This window comes from Nanorana parkeri, unplaced genomic scaffold, assembly GCF_000935625.1.
Source record: "Nanorana parkeri isolate BGI_ZX_2015 unplaced genomic scaffold, ASM93562v1 scaffold155, whole genome shotgun sequence".
NCBI classification, from domain to species: domain Eukaryota; kingdom Metazoa; phylum Chordata; class Amphibia; order Anura; family Dicroglossidae; genus Nanorana; species Nanorana parkeri.
In genome coordinates, this window is record NW_017306423.1 from 447,074 (window position 1) to 469,495 (window position 22,422).

General features: G+C 46.4%; 1 protein-coding gene across 1 annotated transcript in view; it reads left to right on the plus strand.

Annotated features, from left to right (window-relative positions):
- The window catches only part of LOC108785323 (free fatty acid receptor 2-like), a 24,963-nt gene extending 2,990 nt beyond the window's left edge, over positions 1-21,973 (plus strand). The window contains exons 2-3 of the mRNA XM_018554369.1: positions 1,202-1,326; positions 21,010-21,973. Of these exons, the coding sequence (XP_018409871.1) occupies positions 1,202-1,326; positions 21,010-21,973 (1,089 nt within the window). The remainder of the gene's footprint in view (positions 1-1,201; positions 1,327-21,009) is intronic.
- Positions 21,974-22,422: the final 449 nt, after the last annotated feature.

The following is a 22,422-nucleotide window of genomic DNA, read 5'->3' on the forward strand; positions in this document are numbered from 1 at the left end:
CCGCCACCCCTCTCCATCCCTCTCCATCTCTCTCCATCCCTCCCCATCCCTCCCCATCTCACTCCATCCCTATCCATCTCTCTCCATCCCTCTCCATCTTACTCCATCCCTCTCCGTCCCCCTCCGTCCCCCTCCGTCCCTCTCCGTCCCCCTCCGTCCCTCTCCGTCCCTCTCCATCCCCCTCTATCCCCCTCCATCCCTCTCCATCCCTATCCATCTTCCTCCATCCCTCTCCATCCCTCTCCATCCCTCTCCATCTCTCTCCATCCCTCTCCATCACTCTCCATCCCTCTCCATCTTACTCCATCCCTCTCCATCTTACTCCATCCCTCTCCGTCCCTCTCCGTCCCTCTCCGTCCCCCTCCGTCTCCCTCCCTCCCTCTCCGTCCCTCTCCGTCCCCCTCTCTCCCTCTCCATCCCCCTCTATCCCCCTCTATCCCCCTCCATCCCCCTCCATCCCTCTCCATCCCTATCCATCTTCCTCCATCCTTCTTTTTTCTATTCCTTTCCTTTCTTCTGCTTTATTATTTTGCTTTTCCTTTCCTTTTTCCTTTGCTTTCTCTTCATTTTCCTTTCCTTTTCCCTTTCCTTTCCTTTCCTTTTTCCTTTCTTTTCCTTTTCTTTCCTTTTCCCTTTTCTTTCCTTTTCGCTTTTCTTTCCTTTTTCCTTTACTTTCCTTTTCCCTTCTCTTTCCTTTTTCCTTTCCTTTCCTTTTTCCTTTCCTTTCCTTTTCTTTCCTTTTCCCTTTCCTTTCCTTTTTCCTTTCCTTTCCTTCCGATCTCCTTTCCTTTTTTTTTTCCCTTTTCTTTCCTTTTTCCTTTCCTTGCCTTTTTTTCTTTCTTTCTTTGCCTCTAATTTAACTTTCATCTGTCACTATTCTCCTCTGCTATGCACGCAGCCCGTTCCTCTCTTCTTTGTAAATGTGACGTCACACGATCTGCAAGTTTACTTAAGTCAGCGCAAGCAGCCGGCGGTGCAGTAGAGGAAAGAGTTGACAGCTTGCTGCACTGACAGACTGCTGCTCTTGTCTAAGGCAGAGGATGACATGCCGGCATCATACAGCCCCATTCTATGTCAGGGCACCACAAGCTGAGGATGCACATTTTACAGAAGGAATATAGTTTTGGAAGGCAAATGAGAAATTGGTGACTGAACAAGTGGCACCGGCATTGAACTATCCTGTATTTGGACTATCTTACAGCCAGACTACCCATTACCAGGACAGTCTTACATCAAGAGCAACCCTGCCACTACCAACATGATTAATTCAACTGATGCATTGGACAGTATTGCCTCTGAAAGTTCACCCCAGAATGATAACACCTGGTACGTATCGGAATGATCATCAATTTTATTTTACTATTATATATGTTGATTTAACCGCATTAAATTTTTATCAAGAAATTCTATTACGTGCTATTCATGACAATGATATGTGCCCTCAATGTCTGCCAGGGTACGCTGTCTGCCAGGGTACGACCCTTGTGGTCCAGGAGCAAAAATAAAGAAGATATACTCACCCAATCCTTGGCCCTGTGACACTGACCACTCACCTCTCTCCCCTTCCACTTCAAGTGTGGTATCTCACTCAGCATCCTCACGTCTAATGGACCTGCATGAAATGTGATGATGTCACGGCTCCCTAAACTGCTGGAGCTTGAGGGAGAAGAGGCTGCAGGGACAGCCAGGCAAAACCGAGGATTGGGGGAATGTATCTTCTGCATTATCGTCCCGAGACCAAAACATGCAGTGACCCCATCCAGTGCGAATGTGGGCAGCACCAATGCAAGGGTTAATTTTTAATAAATCTTGGAGTTCTTCTTTACTTTATAAACAAATTTGGCACTAGCCTTAGACCAGGTATTTTAGGGGGCAGCAGAAGAAGGGTATTACAAAGGTAATGGAAGGTGCAGGGAGGTGAAGTACATTCAATAAAGATATATAGAGTTGAAAAAATGCCATTAGTGTCAGTCAACAGGGATGATACTAAAGGTAGATAGATACAGTAGATGGATGGTGGATAGATAGATAGATAGATAGATAGATAGATAGATAGATAGATAGATAGATAGATATTATTTTTGGCTACCTTCCAAAATTTTGTGGAAAGCCCTGCCAGATGAACAGAGGGTGCTATAGTCACAAAGGGCAGTGTGGAGCACATACAGGTGAGATAGGTGTGCACAACCTTTTGGCCATGTAATGTAGATAGAAAGATAGTTAGATAGTTAGATAGAGAGACAGATAGACAGATAGATAGATAGATAGATAGATAGATAGATAGATAGATAGATAGATAGATAGATAGATAGATAGATAGATAGATAGATGAGAGAGAGCGAGAGAAATAGATAGAAAACATGTTTTTTTGGTCAGTTTTTGTGATACTTGTATCTATTTCATGGATGATGTGTCAGTCAATGGGGGTGATTTGGTAAAGGAGACTGTGTAGCTAGGAAAATAAATGTTCATTTATCTCAGTGAATAGGGTGAAGCTTTTATCACTTTGAACACCCAATCATAAGTCAGAGTACGTTGGCTGGCATGTAGTTGGATGAATGAGGTGAAAATAACTTCATGCAATTCTCCTCCTCATTAGATCTGAATGATATCTTTACTGAAATGATAACGGGGCAGTTTTATCCTATACTGACAGCAGAGCCGGATTAACCATTAGGCAGAGTAGGGACGTGCCTACGGGGGCCCTATATAGAGGGACGCTATGCTGGTATCTACTCTGCCGAATTCTCGGTGTTGTGTCAAGATAGCACACCGGCAATAGCAAGAAGGGTGCAATCTGCACAAAATGTACCCGCCTGCTGCAAGACTAGCGGAGCCTACAGAAACTGCCGGCTTCCGCAAACGCAGGGGAAGGACCATGGTGCTGCGTAAGGGTGCCCTGTAAAAGGCCTGTCTGCATCAGGGCAGCCTTTTGCAATGTCGGGGTCCTTCTCTGCATTTGTGAAAGCCGGCGGGTCCCTCAGTAGGTAAGGGCGCCGGCTCAGGCTAAACAGATTTCCATTCATGCCTACAGGTGCCCAAAATGGAACTCTGACTGATAGTAGAACATAAAAGACACATGTGACCACATATCTATTGTACAAAAAACTTTTTTCTCCACTGATATTTATATTATATAGTTATACTATATATATATCAAATGAAACTTCATGTATAGTACTATAGATTGTCCCTCTAGAGCAGCCGTCACTGAATGACAGACCGCGGTCCAGACACGGAACGAATGGCGGTTCTGTCCAGACTACGATCGCCGACCTGCACTTGGTTATGGCTGCCTGACAGCGGATGCACCGGCCTCCGAGGTCAGTGCATCTACTGTCGGTCATAACCCAGCACAAGTCCCCCCACTGCTTCAGTCATTGGCTGGTAGGACTGCTGTGTCTCACCCCGTCACTCCTCACACACTGCCCGCTCCACAATCTGTTCCCCTGGTCCCCCTGTGGGTCTTTCTGCCCGCCTGTCCTGTTCCTTTCTCTCTGAACAGAATACTCCATCCCAGTCTGCAAGCCTGGGATGGAGTCTGTAGCCATGTGCGGAACGCGCACTATAGGCACGCTTTTCGATGACGAAAACGCGCAAAAACACTATTTCCGAAGTCTATGGCCCAATACGTCGCAAAGAAGCTCATGTACCTTTTCAGGCGTTGGCCGTTTTGTAGCGCGTTCAGACGGGCTGAAATACGGCAAGGTGTGAACCATACCCATAGAAAACAATGGGATTTTCATGTTTGAGCGTTTTGTAGAGCGTTGAACGCGCTACAAAACGTACAGGTGTGAACCAGGCCTTAAAGGAGAACTATGAGACGGGTGCTTTTCACTCACCTCATAGTTCTAAGCCGACCTGTGACAATGAGACTGTCACAGGTCGGCTCAGTAGATCGGGAGGTGAGGGAACACATACCAGGTTTGCTCACCTCTCGATCCTGTCATGGCTCTCTGCCGTGACAGGGGAGGGGCTGGATTCCCCGCTCCGATCCGCCAGCGCTGACTGGCGGAACGGACGGGGGAGGGGCGGGTACAGCTGGCTCTGCCTCTAGGTAGGCAGAGCAAGCTGTCACTCACGCAGCTGGGCGGATCCCGTCATCTACGTGCGGCGTCTCAGTATACCGCGAGCTGTAGCTCGCGGTATACTGAGCTTAGGGTAACGGGAGGACGCTAGTTTGTGTCCTCCCGTTACCCTAAGGAGAACTATGGGGAAAAACACTGACCCCATAGTTCTCCTTTAACAACAAGAAAGGAATAGCCCTCACTTTATATAGATTTCCTCTCACTTCCAGTAGGGTTTTGAGTCCTCTTTCTTTTTGCCCTCTCCCTGTGGCCTGTCAATCACCAAAAGGGACATAGAGTTGAACCAACTGTGAAAACGTTAATGCATGGGCTGCAAGGCTTAAGGGGCCGCTGGCCAGGGCTACACTGCCAAAACTCAGGCAACTCAGAATAAGAAGATACTAAACCAATGCATTTCAGTTAAAACTATGTATCAAAGCAATGAGCAGATTGAGCCACACAGGTAGCTGACGTTTTCCACGAAAAGTTGAGTTAACTTTGCCGCCTCTTGATAGGCAGCCCCATTTACCAACAGGGAGGCCAAAAACTGCCCCAGGTAGAGTCAAGGCCAACAGTAAAATTTGATTAGTATTGTTTCCTAGAAATCTGGATGTTTGGATGTGCAGTTTTCACAGAAGGTTACCTTAAAGGTTAGCCAAGTTTCATTATATGTTCAGTTTGAATTGCTCAAGTTTGTGACAGGTCCACTTTAAGATGCTCAAAGTCATTTATCTAAATGACTCGGTTCCTTAAAGTGTACATACTGTGTAGCAAAAACATTTTCTTTTTCAGTTTTAAATACAGTAAAGACGGCTTCAAACCTCTTTCAGTTTATTTTTTTCTGCCTATGATTCATTGAGGGGAATCCCTTCACTTCCTGTTCTGTAAACCCAAAACCCAACAGGAAGTGAGAGAATATCTATATAAAGTGAGGGCTATTCCTCTCTTGTTGTTAAAGGAACCGGTGTCCCCATTAGAAGATTTCCCCTCACCCCTTGTTCTGGTGCCAACTCTAATTTTTTTGGATCACTTTTTGTCTTGGTGACATTGGCCACCAGGACAAACAGAGGTGTGAATCTACCTCACAGGGATAAAGACTTGGTGGGATTTTTAATCCTTCCCTATTCTATCCGAAACTACATTAAAGAAAGAAAAAAGCTTAGGATATACATACATGTTAAACATGAACAAAAACATTTATTAAAATATATTCCTCAATAGCCACAAAGCATATACCTAGGGTTGTCACCTTTTCTTCAAGCGAAACCTAAACACTCTAGTGCTGCACAGAGTTTCTTGGGAGCATATACGGTAGACAGCCAGGAGAGAGAGCGAGGAGAGAATTAGTTAGGAAGCCTTATACTGACCGCCAATGTAACGGAGGTATTCTCAGAGACCGCCAATGTAACAGAGGTATATACACTGACCAGCAATGTAACGGAGGTATATACACTGACCAGCAATGTAACTGAAGTATATACACTGACCAGCAATGTAACGGAGGTATATACACTGACCAGCAATGTAACGGAGGTATATACACTGACCAGCAATGTAACTGAGGTATATACACTGACCAGCAATGTAACGGAGGTATATACACTGACCAGCAATGTAACAGAGGTATATACACTGACCAGCAATGTAACTGAGCTATATACACTGACCAGCAATGTAATGAAGGTATATACACTGGCCAGCAATGTAACAGAGGTATATACACTGACCAGCAATGTAACAAAGGTATATACACTGACCAGCAATGCAACAAAGGTCTATAGATTGACCAGCAAGGAGGTGCAGCATTTGCATATCAATTAACCACGATATTTACATATGAATGAGTGGTGGTTTATTCATATGTAAATAGTGCCACCAATTCATATGTAAATATCACGGTCGAACCTAATTTCAGTGGGGGGCCAGTACCCCCTATCTTAATTTTGGTTGCACCTGTCTTGCTGTCATGAACCCTGGACAGCATTCAAAACCCGGACTGTCCGGGTGTATCCCAGACAAGTGACAACCCTCCATACACCCGTAAATCCACTTTGTGTGCACCAAACGCCTTTGCAAGCAAACCTAGAAATAACCTTGTAAATGTAGCTGCGGCATCATCACTGTACTGTACATAAACTTTGCGGAAAGCAGAACCCTGGCAGGGACCCTGCAGGCCACGCCCACTACAAACTGCTTGAGAAAACTACAGGGGCGGAGACAAATTCCTAAAATACGAACGCTCCAAGTTTTTCATTGACAGTAACGTTTTCTTGTCCACGTAATGCCACACTGTCCTACAGTGGAAGAAAACTGCCACAATCATACTTGGAGAAGAACATTCTGAATTGTGACGTCTAGACCCCAAATAGTAGTTGGGGTCCCTGAGGATGTAACCTATGAAAAAAGAAACAGGGCAAGGACATAAAAACATGAAGAGGAAAATGTATCATATCTTTGTAGCGCTCACCCCCGAAGGAGCCGCTGAATGATCGGGTCTTCCATAGCCTGTCTAGGGATTATTAAAAACACATGGCTGCCCCAATCGCACTTACCACTTCCAGTGGTTACCGACAGATTGAAGTCCAGACAATAGCTCCAAGATGATTCTCTTTTATTGCTGTAACTCCAGGGAGAGAGGGAAGAGGGTCAGGCACATCCAGCATGAAGGTAGACTCCTTGTACTTGAAACAGAGCAAAGTAACTGCGGCCACCACAGACTTGGACCTTTAAGCCATACAGGCAATCTGTGTGGAGAACTTCTGGCAAGCAGTACTGTCAAGGGTCTTGTTCAGGCTCAACGTCAGACATGAGTGGCTGACCACTGGGCCTCCAGGCTCAGGCCCCAGTGTCCAGGCCTAGGCCCCTGGCTTGGGCCTAGTCCATTCTATCTCTTCAGCAGCAAGCATCCTGCCTCAGGCCAGGAGGGCCTGGGAAGGGGAAGGAAGAGACTGTTGCATCAGCCACACTCAGCATTTATATCCTCTCCCAGCATGCATCACTGCTACTGTAGTACAGTGATTGGCTGGGAGACATAAATGCCCAAAGCAATCCTCATTGGCTGTTCTGCCCTGTGTGGTAACACACCCACCCACAGGCAGACACAGCTTCACAGATTGTTCTGTCACAGTTGAACTGAACATAGACTATATATATAATCTAGCACTCCTTTTTAGCAAGGTGCTACATCTTCATTAGACAAATAATAAAATCAATAATAAAATCACCCGCCACCCACGTGACTACACCACCACCCAGATGACGCAACAAGAGGAATATTGATCTGTCTTTGTATTTTCCTGGCTGTGAGGGAATATGATGCAATCGCTGATATGACATCAAAGCGGAAATAAAGTGGGCGGGCTTTTGCCATAATTTGCATGCATGCACAGCGTATATTCACATATTATGGCACACTTTATGTTATAAATGGGCATGAGATCAGGTTTGGTCTGAGCCAGGTCTGAATCTAAGCTCTTCCGAACCTGGAAGGAGCTCCTCCTGAATATGGTAGGAAACTCCTCCTGAAGGTGGACGAAACTCCTCCTGAACATTGAAGGAGCTCCTCCTGAACCTAGAAGAAGCTTCTCCTCCTAGATGATCCAACAAGAGGAATATTGATCTGTCTTTGTATTTTCCTGGCTGTGAGGGAATATGATGCAATCGCTGATATGACATCAAAGCGGAAATAAAGTGGGCGGGCTTTGCCATAATTTGCAAGTACGCACAGCGTATATATGCATATGACGGCACACTTATGTTATGAGAGGGCATACGTTCAGGTTTGGTCTGAACCAAGTCTGAATCTAAGCTCTTCTGAACCTGGAAAGAGCATCTCCTGAACCTAGAAGAAGCTCCTCCTGAACATGAAGGAAGCTCCTCCTGAACCTGGAAGAAACTGGAAGAACCTGGAAGAATCTCCTCCTAAACATGAAATTAAGCTCGTCCTCCTGAACCTGGAAGGATCTCTCCCTGAACCTGGAAGAAGATCCTCCTGGACCTGGAAGGAGCTCCTCCTGAACCTGGAAGAAGCTTTTCCTGAACACAGAAGGAAACTCCTTTTGTGCTGCCCAGTCAGCTGCTGTTAGTGAATTCCTTGCTTCATCATGGCATAAGCAAAGGGCCGGGAGGGGAAATGTGTAAGGGCCATACAGTATCTCTCCTCCCAGCTCTTAGCAACCTTGACGCTCTGGCCGGCATCCCACCCAGCTCCAGGCAACCGATGACGTCGGGCGGTGCACCAACAGGACCCCATCAAACCCCTCTCCCGGAACGTGACTACCAGCACCCACTTTCCCCCACCTCAGGCGGAGATTGTGCTAGTAACATCCCTGCACATAGGTGACGTAAAGATATATTTTATTGACACATTTTCCTCCTCATGTTTTTATGTGACTCATACCCCCAAATTGTGTGTTTTTTGTGTTCTTTCTTATGTTGTTGACAGTTGAACCCGAAACCACACAACTGTCATCTTTCTTCCCCTTTCTTTGGTTATCTCCTCTGCAACATCGCTTGATCTCAGGCAGAAGATATAGTATTTTACATCACAGCTCAGTGATGCTGAGGGGCGGGATGCAGTGACATCATTGACCTTATATGGCTACATGCCTATATTTGGTCAATGGCATTTACCTAATACGGCGATGTGGCCATATAAGGTAAATGATGCGACTGCAACCATGTCCTTGTTCAGAGAGCTCAGGTATGGACTGGGTTAGGTCTAACCTGAGCTCTGCCCTATACAAGAGTCATGTGTATTCTTCCTTAAATCTTGGTGAGCTTTATGTATTTCTTCCAGATCTGTGCAGTAATCCCGTGTGAGACTTGGAGCTTCCTGTAATAAAGACGAGTCACTCCTGCTTTCACTCCTTGTGTAGGGTGACTGGTCTTGTCTTCGCCCCCTCCTGTAATAAAGACCGGTCACTGCTGCTTTCTCTCCCTGTGCAGGGTGACCGGTCTTGTCTCTACCTGCTCCGGTAGTTTTCTGCAGACAGGCTGTAGTGGGTGGAGCTTCCTGTAATAAAGACAGGTCACTGCTGCCCTCTCTTCTTGTGCAGGGTGACTGGTCTAGTCTCCGCCCCCTCCTGTAATAATGACCAGTCACTGCTGCTTTCTCTTCTTGTGCAGGGTGACTGGTCTTGTCTCCGCCCCCTCCTGTAATAAAGACCGGTCACATCGGTTCTCTCTTCCTGTGCAGGGTGACTGCTCTTGTCTCCGCCCCGTCCTGTAGTTTCCTGCTGGCAGCTTGTAGTGGGTGGAGCCTCCTACAGCTCCGGTCTCTGCACAGGCTACGTACAGCACAGTGACGATGTCACTGCTACTTTAAAAGGAAATATCCGGTTTTATAAAGACATTTGGTGCACACAAAGTGAATTCATATCCTTTGTGACTATTGAGGATTTTTTTTTTTTTCAATTAACGTTTTTGCGCCCCGAAGTTCAACTTTAAGTAAATTATTTTTTTTCCACTAATGGAGCCGGACTACAAATGTAATTAGATTACGCAGCGATTGGTCAGTGTAGCAGGAAAAGATAGAAAAAATACGATCTCTGCCCGGTTTCAACTTTCTACATTGTATTCATAACTTCAGTGATATGGTGCTGAGCCTGACAACCAAACAAGCCCTGTTGGCATAGCAGTGGGTGTAGCGTGCGTCCAGTATGAAGCTTTTCCATTGTATAATGGCCGTCTCGGTGGAGCGTGGGAGCATGAGAGGACACTGACTTTGGGAGCACTAAATCCTCTGTGTATTCATTTATTGTGGATTCAGATTTAGAGAAAAGAAACTATATAAACAGTCTTCCTTCTGACCTCTCAGATGCGTCCCTCTACTGTAAGCAAAGGCTTTGCAAAGTTTTATTCCTGAACTTTAGTTACTTAAAGCTGAACTCCGGGAACAGCAGATATTGTCCCCATGCAAGAGTCATGTGTATTCTTCCTTGAATCTTGGTCGGCTTTGTGTGGAGGAGCATAGAGGGTATGTGCGAAGAGGTATAGAAGATATGTGTGGAGGAGCATAGAGGGTATGTGCGAAGAGGTAAAGAAGATATGTGTAGAGGAGCATAGAGGGTATAGAGGGTATATGTGTAGAGGAGCATAGAGGGTATGTGCGAAGAAGATATGTGTGGAGGGGAATAGAGGGTATGTCCGAAGAGGTATAGAAAATATGTGTGGAGAAGCATAGAGGGTATGTGCTAAGAGGTATAGAAGATATGTGTGGAGGGGCATAGAGGGTATGTCCGAAGAGGTATAGAAGATATGTGTGGAGGGGCATAGAGGGTATGTCCGAAGAGGTATAGAAGATATGTGTGGAGGGACATAGAAGGAATGTGCGAAGAGGTATAGAAGGTATGTGTGGAGGGACAAAGAAGGAATGTGCGAAGAGGTATAGAAGGTATGTGTGAAGAGGCAGATTTATTTTTTCTATTAATAAACCCCACTATACGAGAACTGGAGAAAACAATGTTTCGCCTTTAGATAGACCTTCAAGCTCGGTCATTCAGTAATTTGAAGGGTCAGTGTAAGTCAATGATGTCACGCAACACGTTCATGTTACACTCATCCTCGTGCCTGGCTTCCGTTCTTTCCAAGCATAATACAACCTTCTATCGGCTGGACCTTTTCTTTTCTTTCATGATCACTTCCACACCACAGATTACATGATGCGTGCAGGCAGAGTCAACAGCATATGTGATAAGGTGGCGCATCAAGTATAAGGGCCTCACGCTGTCTATTACTGGTTAATTAATTAATTACTGATTATTACTGATCATCTGACCCAATCTGTTGCCCTGTGCAGAACTCGACTGACTTGTAACACGTTATTGACACAGCTACTGAATCATACAAATATCTGGCATTATTTACAGCCTGCAAGAGGTGGTGCTGCTCACCTAAAGGGGAATTCCTTCTTATAGCAAGACCTTTTCCATTTCCACAGCTACTGCCTGCTTAATAGATCCTAGTGAGTCTTGTATAAGAAGCTGGACTGAACGGTGAATCAGGGGTGGATATACAATATGTGAAGCGTGCCCTTTAAGATTCTAGGTCCCATTTATACGAAATGTAAGATAAAATTGCAAAACAATACCGGCGCCTTCAAATCCAAAAAAGCCCAACAGTAAAAATACAGCAAACACGATGGAGGCAGCTCCCACAGATTAGATGGACCACCTGTCTATGAGAAAAGGAACAAAAGAGAGCGCCTCCATAGTGTAAAAAAAGTTATTTAATAGTAAAAACACGCAGCTCTAAGGCTGTACTTTCAACAGTTCGGTAGAATAAAAACCAGTAGAATAAGGTGAGAGGACTGAAACCCTGGCAGGGAGAATCTGGAGCGATGTAAAACACCAGTAACCTTGATCCATGTGTTGGTAAACGGTTTACGCGTTTCTGGGGCACTCCCCCTTCATCAGAACCAATGGTTTTGCAATTGGTTCTGATGAAGGGGGCGTGCCTCAGAAACGCGTAAACCATTTACCAACACAGGGATCGAGGTTACTGGTGTTTTACATCGCTCCAGATTATCCCTGCCAGGGGTTCCGTCCTCTCACCTTATTCTACTGGTTTTTATTCTACCGAACTGTTGTAAGTACAGCCTTAGAGTTGCGTGTTTTTACTATTAAATAACTTTTTTACACTATGGAGGCGCTCTCTTTTGTTCCTTTCTTCATAGATGTAAGATAGTTGGGTGCTGGTTCTCTACCCATTGCCGAGTGGACCTGGTCACATCTTGCTTTTAATTGACACCGTGCATCTTTTTTACATGGCCAGTAGTTAGATTTTATGTCCAGCAAGGGTGTTCGCAAATGAAAGGTCCAAGTTCTCTTAATGTACACTATGGCCAAAAGATGTGGACACCTGACCATCACATCTAGATTGCTAGACACTCCATTTAAAAAAACATGGGCATTAATATAGAGTTGGGTTTCCTTTGCAGCTATAGCCGCCCTACTCTCCTGGGAAGGCGTTTTAAAAGATTTTGGACTGTGTCTGTGGGAATTTGTGCCCATTTAACCAAAAGAGCATTTGAGAGGTCAGGTACTGATGTTGCATGCCAAGACCTGCCTCCTTAATCAGCATTTTAACTAATGTCAAAGGTGTTCAGTAGGGTAGAGGTCAGGTACTGATGTTGGATGAGAAGACCTGACTCACCATCGGCATTCCAATCCATCTCAAAGGTGTTCAGTAGGGTAGAGGTCAGGTACTGATGTTGCATGAGAAGACAGGCTGTAAATAATGCCAGATATTTGTATGATTCAGTTGCTGTGTCAATAACGTGTTACAAGTCAGTCGAGTTCTGCACAGGGCAACAGATTGGGTCAGATAATAAGTAAATAGACAGCGTGAGGCCCTTATACTTGATGCGCCACCTTATCACATATGCTGTTGACTCTGCCTGCACGCATCATGTAATCTGTGGTGTGGAAGTGATCATGAAAGAAAAGAAAAGGTCCAGCCGATAGAAGGTTGTATTATGCTTGGAAAGAACGGAAGCCAGGCACGAGGATGAGTGTAACATGAACGTGTTGCGTGACATCATTGACTTACACTGACCCTTCAAATTACTGAATGACCGAGCTTGAAGGTCTATCTAAAGGCGAAACATTGTTTTCTCCAGTTTTCGTATAGTGGGGTTTATTAATAGAAAAAATAAATCTGCCCCTTCTCACATACCCTCTATGCCCCTCCACACATATATCTTCCCTGCCCCTCCACACATACAGGTGAAACTCGAATAATTAGAATATCGTGCAAAAGTAATTGCAGTTAGTGCTGCAAAAGGGGCCCAAACCAAGTACTGAGTACATATGCATGCTAGTACTTTTCAGAGGTCCGATATTGTTCTATGTACAATCCTTGTTTTATTGATTGCATGTAATAATCTACTTTTTTGAGGTTGTGGATTTGGGGTTCTTGGGGTTTTCATGAGCTGTAAGTCATAATCATCACAATATGACAAATCACGGCTTGAATTATCTCGCTTTGCATGTAATGAGTCTCTCTCATATATTAGTTTCACCTTTTAAGTTGCATTAGTGAAATAAATTAACTTTGCACGATATTCTAATTATTCGAGTTTCACCTGTATATTCTCTGCCCCTCCACACATATCTTCTATTCCCCTCCACACATATATTCTCTGCCCCTCCACACATATCTTCTATTCCTCTTCACACTTACCTTCTATGCCCCTTCACACATACCTTCTATGCCCCTCCACACATATATTCTCTGCCCCTCCACACATATCTTCTATTCCTCTTCACACTTACCTTCTATGCCCCTTCACACATACCTTCTATGCCCCTCCGCACATACCTTCTATGCCCCTCCACACATACCTTCTATGCCCCTTCACACATATCTTCTATGCCCCTCCACATATATATTCTCTGCCCCTCCACACATATCTTCTATTCCTCTTCACACTTACCTTCTATGCCCCTTCACACATACCTTCTATGCCCCTCCGCACATACCTTCTATGCCCCTCCACACATACCTTCTATGCCCCTCCACACATACCTTCTATGCTTCTTCACACTTACCTTCTATGACTCTGCACGCATACCTTCTATGCCCCTTCACACATACCTTCTATGACTCTTCACACATACCTTCTATGCCCCTTCACACTTACCCTCTATTCCTCTTCACACATACCTTCTATGCCCCTCCACACATACCTTCTATGCCCCTTCACACTTAACTTCTATGACTCTGCACGCATACCTTCTATGCCCCTTCACACATACCTTCTATGACTCTTCACACATACCTTCTATGCCCCTTCACACATACCTTCTATGTCCCTCCACACATACCTTCTATGCCCCTTCACACTTACCTTCTATGCTTCTTCATACATACCTTCTATGACTCTGCACGCATACCTTCTATGCCCCTTCACACATACCTTCTATGACTCTTCACACATACCTTCTATGCCCCTTCACACTTACCTTCTATGCCTCTTCACACATACCTTCTATGCCCCTCCACACATACCTTCTATGCCCCTTCACACATACCTTCTATGCCCCTCCACATATATATTCTCTGCCCCTCCACACATATCTTCTATTCCTCTTCACACATACCTTCTATGCCCCTTCACACATACCTTCTATGCCCCTCCACACATACCTTCTATGCCCCTCCACACATACCTTCTATGCCCCTCCACATATATATTCTCTGCCCCTCCACACATATCTTCTATTCCTCTTCACACATACCTTCTATGCCCCTTCACACATACCTTCTATGCCCCTCCACACATACCTTCTATGCCCCTCCCCACATACCTTCTATGCCCCTCCACACATACCTTCTATGCCCCTCCACACATACCTTCTATGCTTCTTCACACTTACCTTCTATGACTCTGCACGCATACCTTCTATGCCCCTTCACACATACCTTCTATGACTCTTCACACATACCTTCTATGCCCCTTCACACTTACCCTCTATTCCTCTTCACACATACCTTCTATGCCCCTTCACACATACCTTCTATGACCCTCCACACATACCTTCTATGCCCCTTCACACTTACCTTCTATGATTCTTCATACATACCTTCTATGACTCTGCACGCATACCTTCTATGCCCCTTCACACATACCTTCCATGACTCTTCACACATACCTTCTATGCCCCTTCGCACTTACCTTCTATGCTTCTCCACACATACCTTCTATGACTCTTCATACATACCTTCTAGTCCCCTTCACACATACCTTCTATTCCCCTTCACACATACCTTCTATGCCCCTTCACACATACCTTCTATGCTCCTTCACACATACCTTCTATGACTCTTCACACATAACTTCTATGACTCTTCACACATGTCTTCTATGACTCTTCATACATACGTATATTTCATACATTCGCTGACCCGTGACCCGGTCCACAGGTGCCCACCTAATATAAAAGCTCCCCTATGGGCTGGGATTCACTATGACACTGAAGGCCTTATTTTGACTATACAAAGTCCATATAATGAAAATTATGTCATGATGACACAGCGCACCCATGCTTGGCGCCACCCATTGGCTCACTGACCTGGGCATGGACCCAGAAAATCCGATCGGCCCATTGGCCTGGGCAAGGACCCTCTCAAACACTAAAGTGGAAGTGACCTGGTTAGTGGTCCGAAGGAGCCCTTTGCCAGGCCACATATGGATCTACTGAACTACTCTCAATAAATATCATATATGTATATACAGTAAATGTGGGTATGGCCGGGGTGTATCCATTACCTATATATAACTGGGGGCATTGCAGGGGCTAGTCCATTACCTATATATAACTGGGGGCATTGCAGGGGCTAGTCCATTACCTATATATAACTGGGGGCATTGCAGGGGCTAGTCCATTACCTATATATAACTGGGGGCATTGCAGGGGCTAGTCCATTACCTATATATAACTGGGGGCATTGCAGGGGCTAGTCCATTACCTATATATAACTGGGGGCATTGCAGGGGCTAGTCCATTACCTATATATAACTGGGGGCATTGCAGGGGCTAGTCCATTACCTATATATAACTGGGGGCATTGCAGGGGAGTGTCCATTACCTATATATAACTGGGGGCATTGCAGAGGTGTAGCCATTACCTGTATATAAAACTGGGGGCATTGCAGGGGAGTGTCCATTACCTATATATAACTGGGGGCATTGCACGGGTGTGCCCATCACCTATATATAACTGGGGGTATTGCAGGGGCGTGTCCATTACCTATATATAACTGGGGGCATTGCACGGGTGTGCCCATCACCTATATATAATTGGGGGTATTGCAGGGGTGTGTCCATTACCCATATATAACTGGGGGCATTGCAGGGGAGTGTCCATGACCTATATATAACTGGGGGCATTGCAGGGGCGTGTCCATGACCTATATATAACTGGGGGCATTGCAGGGGCGTGGCCATTACCTATATATAACTGGGGGCATTGCAGGGGAGTGTCCATGACCTATATATAACTGGGGGCATTGCAGGGGCGTGTCCATGACCTATATATAACTGGGGGCATTGCAGGGGTGTGCCCATCACCTATATATAACTGGGCGCATTGCAGGGGAGTGTCCATGACCTATATATAACTGGGGGCATTGCAGGGGTGTGCCCATTACCTATATATAACTGGGGGCATTGCAGGGGTGTGCCCATTACCTATATATAACTGGGGGCATTGCAGGGGTGTGCCCATTACCTATATATAACTGGGGGCATTGCAGGGGTGTGCCCATTACCTATATATAACTGGGGGCATTGCAGGGGTGTGCCCATTACCTATATATAACTGGGGGCATTGCAGGGGTGTGCCCATTACCTATATATAACTGGGGGCATTGCAGGGGTGTGCCCATTACCTATATATAACTGGGGGCATTGCAGGGGTGTGCCCATTACCTATATATAACTGGGGGCATTGCAGGGGTGTGCCCATTACCTATATATAACTGGGGGCATTGCAGGGGTGTGCCCATTACCTATATATAACTGGGGGCATTGCAGGGGTGTGCCCATTACCTATATATAACTGGGGGCATTGCAGGGGTGTGCCCATTACCTATATATAACTGGGGGCATTGCAGGGGTGTGCCCATTACCTATATATAACTGGGGGCATTGCAGGGGTGTGCCCATTACCTATATATAACTGGGGGCATTGCAGGGGTGTGCCCATTACCTATATATAACTGGGGGCATTGCAGGGGTGTGCCCATTACCTATATATAACTGGGGGCATTGCAGGGGCGTGTCCATTACCTATGTATAACTGGGGGCATTGCAGGGGAGTGTCCATGCCCTATATATAACTGGGGGCATTGCAGGGGAGTGTCCATGCCCAATATATAACTGGGGGCATTGCAGGGGTGTGCCCATTACCTATATATAACTGGGGGCATTGCAGGGGCGTGTCCATTACCTATGTATAACTGGGGGAATTGCAGGGGAGTGTCCAATACCTATATATAACTGGGGGCATTGCAGGGGTGTGCCCATTACCTATATATAACTGGGGGCATTGCAGGGGTGTGCCTATTACCTATATATAACTGGGGGCATGGCAGGGGTGTGCCTATTACCTATATATAACTGGGGGCATTGCAGGGCCGTGTCCATTACCTATGTATAACTGGGGGCATTGCAGGGGAGTGTCCATGCCTTATATATAACTGGGGGCATTGCAGGGGAGTGTCCATTACCTATATATAACTGGGGGTAATGCAGGGGCGTGTCCAATACCTATATATAACTGGGGGTAATGCAGGGGCGTGTCCAATACCTATATATAACTGGGGGTAATGCAGGGGCGTGTCCAATACCTATATATAACTGGGGGTAATGCAGGGGCGTGTCCAATACCTATATATAACTGGGGGTAATGCAGGGGCGTGTCCAATACCTATATATAACTGGGGGTAATGCAGGGGCGTGTCCAATACCTATATATAACTGGGGGTAATGCAGGGGCGTGTCCATTGCCTAAATACATTGATCTGGAAGGTGTCCTTAAGTCACATCTTAGAATGTTTGGAGCTACAAAATACTTTTTAAACAGAACTTTCCTGTGAGCCGGCGTAACCCCAAAATTCAGGAAAATCCGGCAACATTTACATCACCTGTAAAACGTCACAACATGGGGAGATTTCATCACCGCGCCGCCAAATGTTAAAGTGACTCTATCTGAACTGAACAACTGTTTACACGGCTTGTTTAATCAACACAATCACAAACGCTGGGCCTGTTTGCACAAAACATACATGTTGTTTTAAATAAGAATAAATGTTTGCACTGGCAGGATCCTAAATGATCTCAGAGCCCAGCCAGCTACAGATAGTATAAAGAAAGAGCTCGGCGCTTATACAGGAACACCGCAGAAACAAAATACAAAGGGTGCAAACATGTCAGTGATCACCATCAAGGTTCTGGGTATTGGTGAGTATTATTGGGTGACTACCTTGCTCCTCCATTGATTAAGTCCTGTGAGTAAGCGTTGTCACCCTAGGACACGAAGTGTGTCACTGATAAGGTTGCCACCTTTTTTTCAAGTAAAACCGGAACACTCTAACACCATGCCGCAATTATTTTGGGAGAATATACAGGAGAGAGCAAAGACAGACGGCCAGGAGAGAGAGAGCGAGGAGAGACAGCTAGAGGAGAGAGCTAGAGAGAGGAGAGACAGCCAGAGGAGAGACAGCCAGATGATAGAGCTAGAGAGAGGAGAGGCAGCCAGGAGAGAGAGTGAGGAGAGACAACCAGGGGAGAGAGAGTAGAGACAGCCAGGAGAGACAGCAAGGGGAGAAAGCCAGGAGAGAGCGAGGGAAGACAGTCAGGAGAGAGCAAGGGAAAACAGTCAGGAGAGAGAGGGGAGACAGCCAGGAGAGATAGCCAGGACGGAGAGATAGAGAGAGGAGAGATAGCCAGGAGAAAGAGCGAGGAGAGACAGCCAGAGGAGAGAGAGGAGAGACAGCCTGGAGAGAGAGGCGAGACAGTCAGGAGAGAGAGTAGAGACAGCTAGGAGAGACAGCAAGTGAAGACAGCCAGGAGAGAGTGAGGAGAGACAGCCAGGAGAGAGATTAGAGACAGCCAGGAGAGAAAGTAAGGGGAGACAGCCAGGGGAGAGCGAGAGAAGACAGCCAGGAGAGAGAGCCAGAAGAGACAGCCAGGAGAGAGAGAGAAGAGACAGCCAGGAGAGACTGAAAGTAGAGACAGTCAGGAGAGACAGCCAGAAGAGACAGCCAGCAAAGAGAGAGAAGAGACAGCCAGGAGAGAAAGTAAGGGGAGACAGCCAGGGGAAAGCGAGGGAAGACAGCCAGGAGAGAGAGCCAGAAGAGACAGCCAGAAGAGAGAGAGAAGAGACAGCCAGGAGAGACTGAAAGTAGAGACAGCTAGGGGAGAGAGCCAGAAGAGACAGCCAGCAAAGAGAGAGAAGAGACAGCCAGCAAAGAGAGAGAAGAGACAGCCAGGAGAGACTGAAAGTAGAGACAGCTAGGTGAGAGAACCAGAAGAAACAGCCAGCAAAGAGAGAGGAGAGAGTGAAAGTAGAGACAGCCAGGAAAAAGCGAGGAGAGATAGTCAGGGCAGAGAGAGAGGAGAGACAGTCAGGGCAGAGATAGGAGAGATAGCCAGGAGAGAGACTGAGGACAGATAGCGAGCACCAGATCTTACCGAAGCAGAACCCCTGTGCCCTTCAAGACTTATCTGCACCCTGTGTTTCAGACATCTCCTTGCTCCCCCAGTTCCAGCGTCGCTCCATGTCCCGTGCCTCCTCCATGCACTTAAGTTGGAACACCAGGACCCCATGGTTGCCCCTGTACACCTGACATCATGACAACCAGGACACAGCATATACAGGACTCAAAACCCAGGCTGTCTAGGTTGAATCCTGGACAGGTGGCGCTGATAAATGAATATTAATAGACGGTGTATTATATAAGTCATTAAAAACGATAACGAACATTGCTCATATTAAAGCTGAACTCCAGGCAGAGATAAAAGACGCAATTGAAGGCAGGTCCGTATCTGTGCGTTAATCATTAAATGTATGATTAGGCCTCTCTACAGAAGCACTGAGATTGGGGGAGGGGCAGGAAATGAGAGCCAATCATGTGATTGCTAATCGGAGAAGAGAGCAGAGTGAGCAGGAGGATGGCTTTATCAGTCTCCTTTTGCCTTTTTGTTGTTCAGTCTGCAGGCCGAGGGTGGAGAGAGCACCCTGCTGTACACATTTTGCAGACTATAACTGTAACAGGGAAAGCGGTGCCATCTACCTTCTTCTTCCTAGAAACTGATGGCTCCCCTGAGCACTGGCCCTCATATCATGTGCTGGGGTGGCTTCTCCAAGGACCGGCCCTGATATCATGTGCTGGGGTGGCTCCCCTCAGCACTGGCCCTGATATCCTGTTTTAGGGTTGCTCCCCTGAAAACCGACCTTGATATCCTGTTTTAGGGTGGTTCCCCTGAGCACTGGCCCTGATATCCTGTTTTAGGGCGGCTTCCCTGAGCACTGGCCCTGATATCCTGTTTTAGGGCGGCTCTCCTGAGCAATGGCCCCGTATATCCTGTTTTACTGTGGCTCTTCTGAATACTGGCCCTGATATCATGTGCTGGGGTGGCTCCCCTCAGCACTGGCCCTGATATCCTGTTTTAGGGTGGTTCCCCTGAGCACTGGCCCTGATATCCTGTTTTAGGGTGGTTCCCCTGAGCACTGGCCCTGATATCCTGTTTTAGGGCGGCTTCCCTGAGCACTAGCCCTGATATACTGTTTTAGGGTGGCTCGCCTGAGCACTGGCCCTGATATCCTGTTTTAGGGTGGCTCGCCTGAGCAGTGGCCCTGATATCCTGTTTTAGGGTGGCTCCTCTGAGCACTGGCCCTGATATCCTGTTTTAGGGTGACTCCCCTGAGCACTAGCCCTGATATCCCGTTTTAGGGCGGCTCCTCTGAGCACTAGCCCTGATATCCTGTTTTTGGGGGGCTTCCATGAGCACTGGCCCTGATATCATGTGCTGGGGTGGCTCCCCTGAACACTGGCTCTGATATCCTGTTTTAGGGTAATTCCTTTCCGCTACAGGGTTGTATGGAGACACTCTTGTGTTCGTTAGTAAGCCTGGTGTCTCTACACACAGGCCCAGCAAGGCAAGACACCCCTCATTCCTCCCTTCTCCAAGATAGTAGATGGACGGCTGCTGGAGACTGTACTGTCCCTTACGATCTTGTCCTGGACAGGAAGTTTGGAAACATGATGACTGTAAGTGCTTGGGCACATGTACTGTATATGTTTTTGATATGGATTCATTATTGAATTTTTTTTGGAGAATTTAATACCACGTTGATTGAAATAAAAAATGTTGACCTTCAATGTTCAAATGTTGAACCTCAAGTAATTCATTATCTTTTTTGTGTTTAACAGGAGCCTTGTTGAACATACTCAGATCGTCCTGGCAATCTATATTTTGACGTTCGTGACCGGCCTGCCATCCAACTTGCTGGCCTTCTACGCCTTTTTGGTCAAGGTCCGCAAGAAGCCAACGCCAGTAGACATCCTTCTCCTCAACCTGACCATCTCAGATCTTCTCCTGCTCATGTTCCTTCCACTGAAGATGAAGGAGGCAGCTGACGGGATGCTTTGGAATATGCCCATATTTCTCTGTCCTTTGACAGGATTCTGCTACTACAGCAGCATTTATATCAGCACCTTGTTCCTCACCGCTGTCAGCATCGAGCGCTACCTTGGGGTAGCTCACCCCATCAAGTATAAACTCCATCGGAAGCCTGAGTACGCCATATTTGCCAGTATCTGCTTCTGGCTTCTGGCTTGTGCTCACTGCAGTGTCGTCTACATCGTCCAGTACTGCGTAGATAGCAGAGTCAAAAGTTTCAATGAAACAAAATGCTACGACAACTTCACAGAGGAGCAGCTGAAGATCTTGCTGCCGGTTCGTTTGGAGTTAGGAGTGACTCTTTTCTTCATCCCATCCATAATAACGCTTTTCTGCTACATCAACTTCATAAGGATACTGACGTCTCTGCCCAACATCCAAAAAAAGAGGAAACAGAGAGCCATTGGCTTGGCCATCGCCACTCTGGCCAACTTTTGCATCTGCTTCGCTCCCTACAACATCTCCCACATCGTTGGCTTTGTGAACGGCAAGAGCCCAAAATGGAGAGTGGATGCCTTGCTCCTGAGTACATTCAATGCCACCTTGGACCCAGTTGTGTTCTACTTCACCTCTACAGCAGTCCAGAAAACCTTTTTTGACTTTTTGGTGGCCATCTTACGGAAATTAGGGAGACTTTGCCCCTTCAAGAGGTTCTGGCCATCTCCGGGTGAACCCCCATATAATGATAGCAATCTTGACAGGTCCTCTACCTGAGACTGTTCTTCTATCTCACAAAGGAACATTATCAAGGTGCTTGGCTCTGGAGCCCTACAAAGAATAAAAATGTGGCCCAGGTTGAGTTGCAGTGCAGAGGATGGTTTTTTCTTACATGTCTAAAACCTGGTCTGGGTTATGCTTTCCATGAATGTGTAATAGTATTGCATGTACCTAAGAATCAAGAAACTAAGGGATCTTGAGCTGCAATGATTGAGCAATGGATTTAGAATCTTTTGTTAAAGCTTGACTGATAAAGATTAATTCCGTAACAAAGACTAGAGGACACCACCTGAAACTGGTAGAAAAAAAATTCAAACACAAGGGGCGAAGGGGGTTCTTCTCAGTTCGCGCGGTTAGGGTCTGGAACTTGTTGCCACAGGCAGTGATTTCAGCTAATAGTGTGGATTCGTTCAAGAAGCATTTGGACGATTTCCTGAGAAACGGTA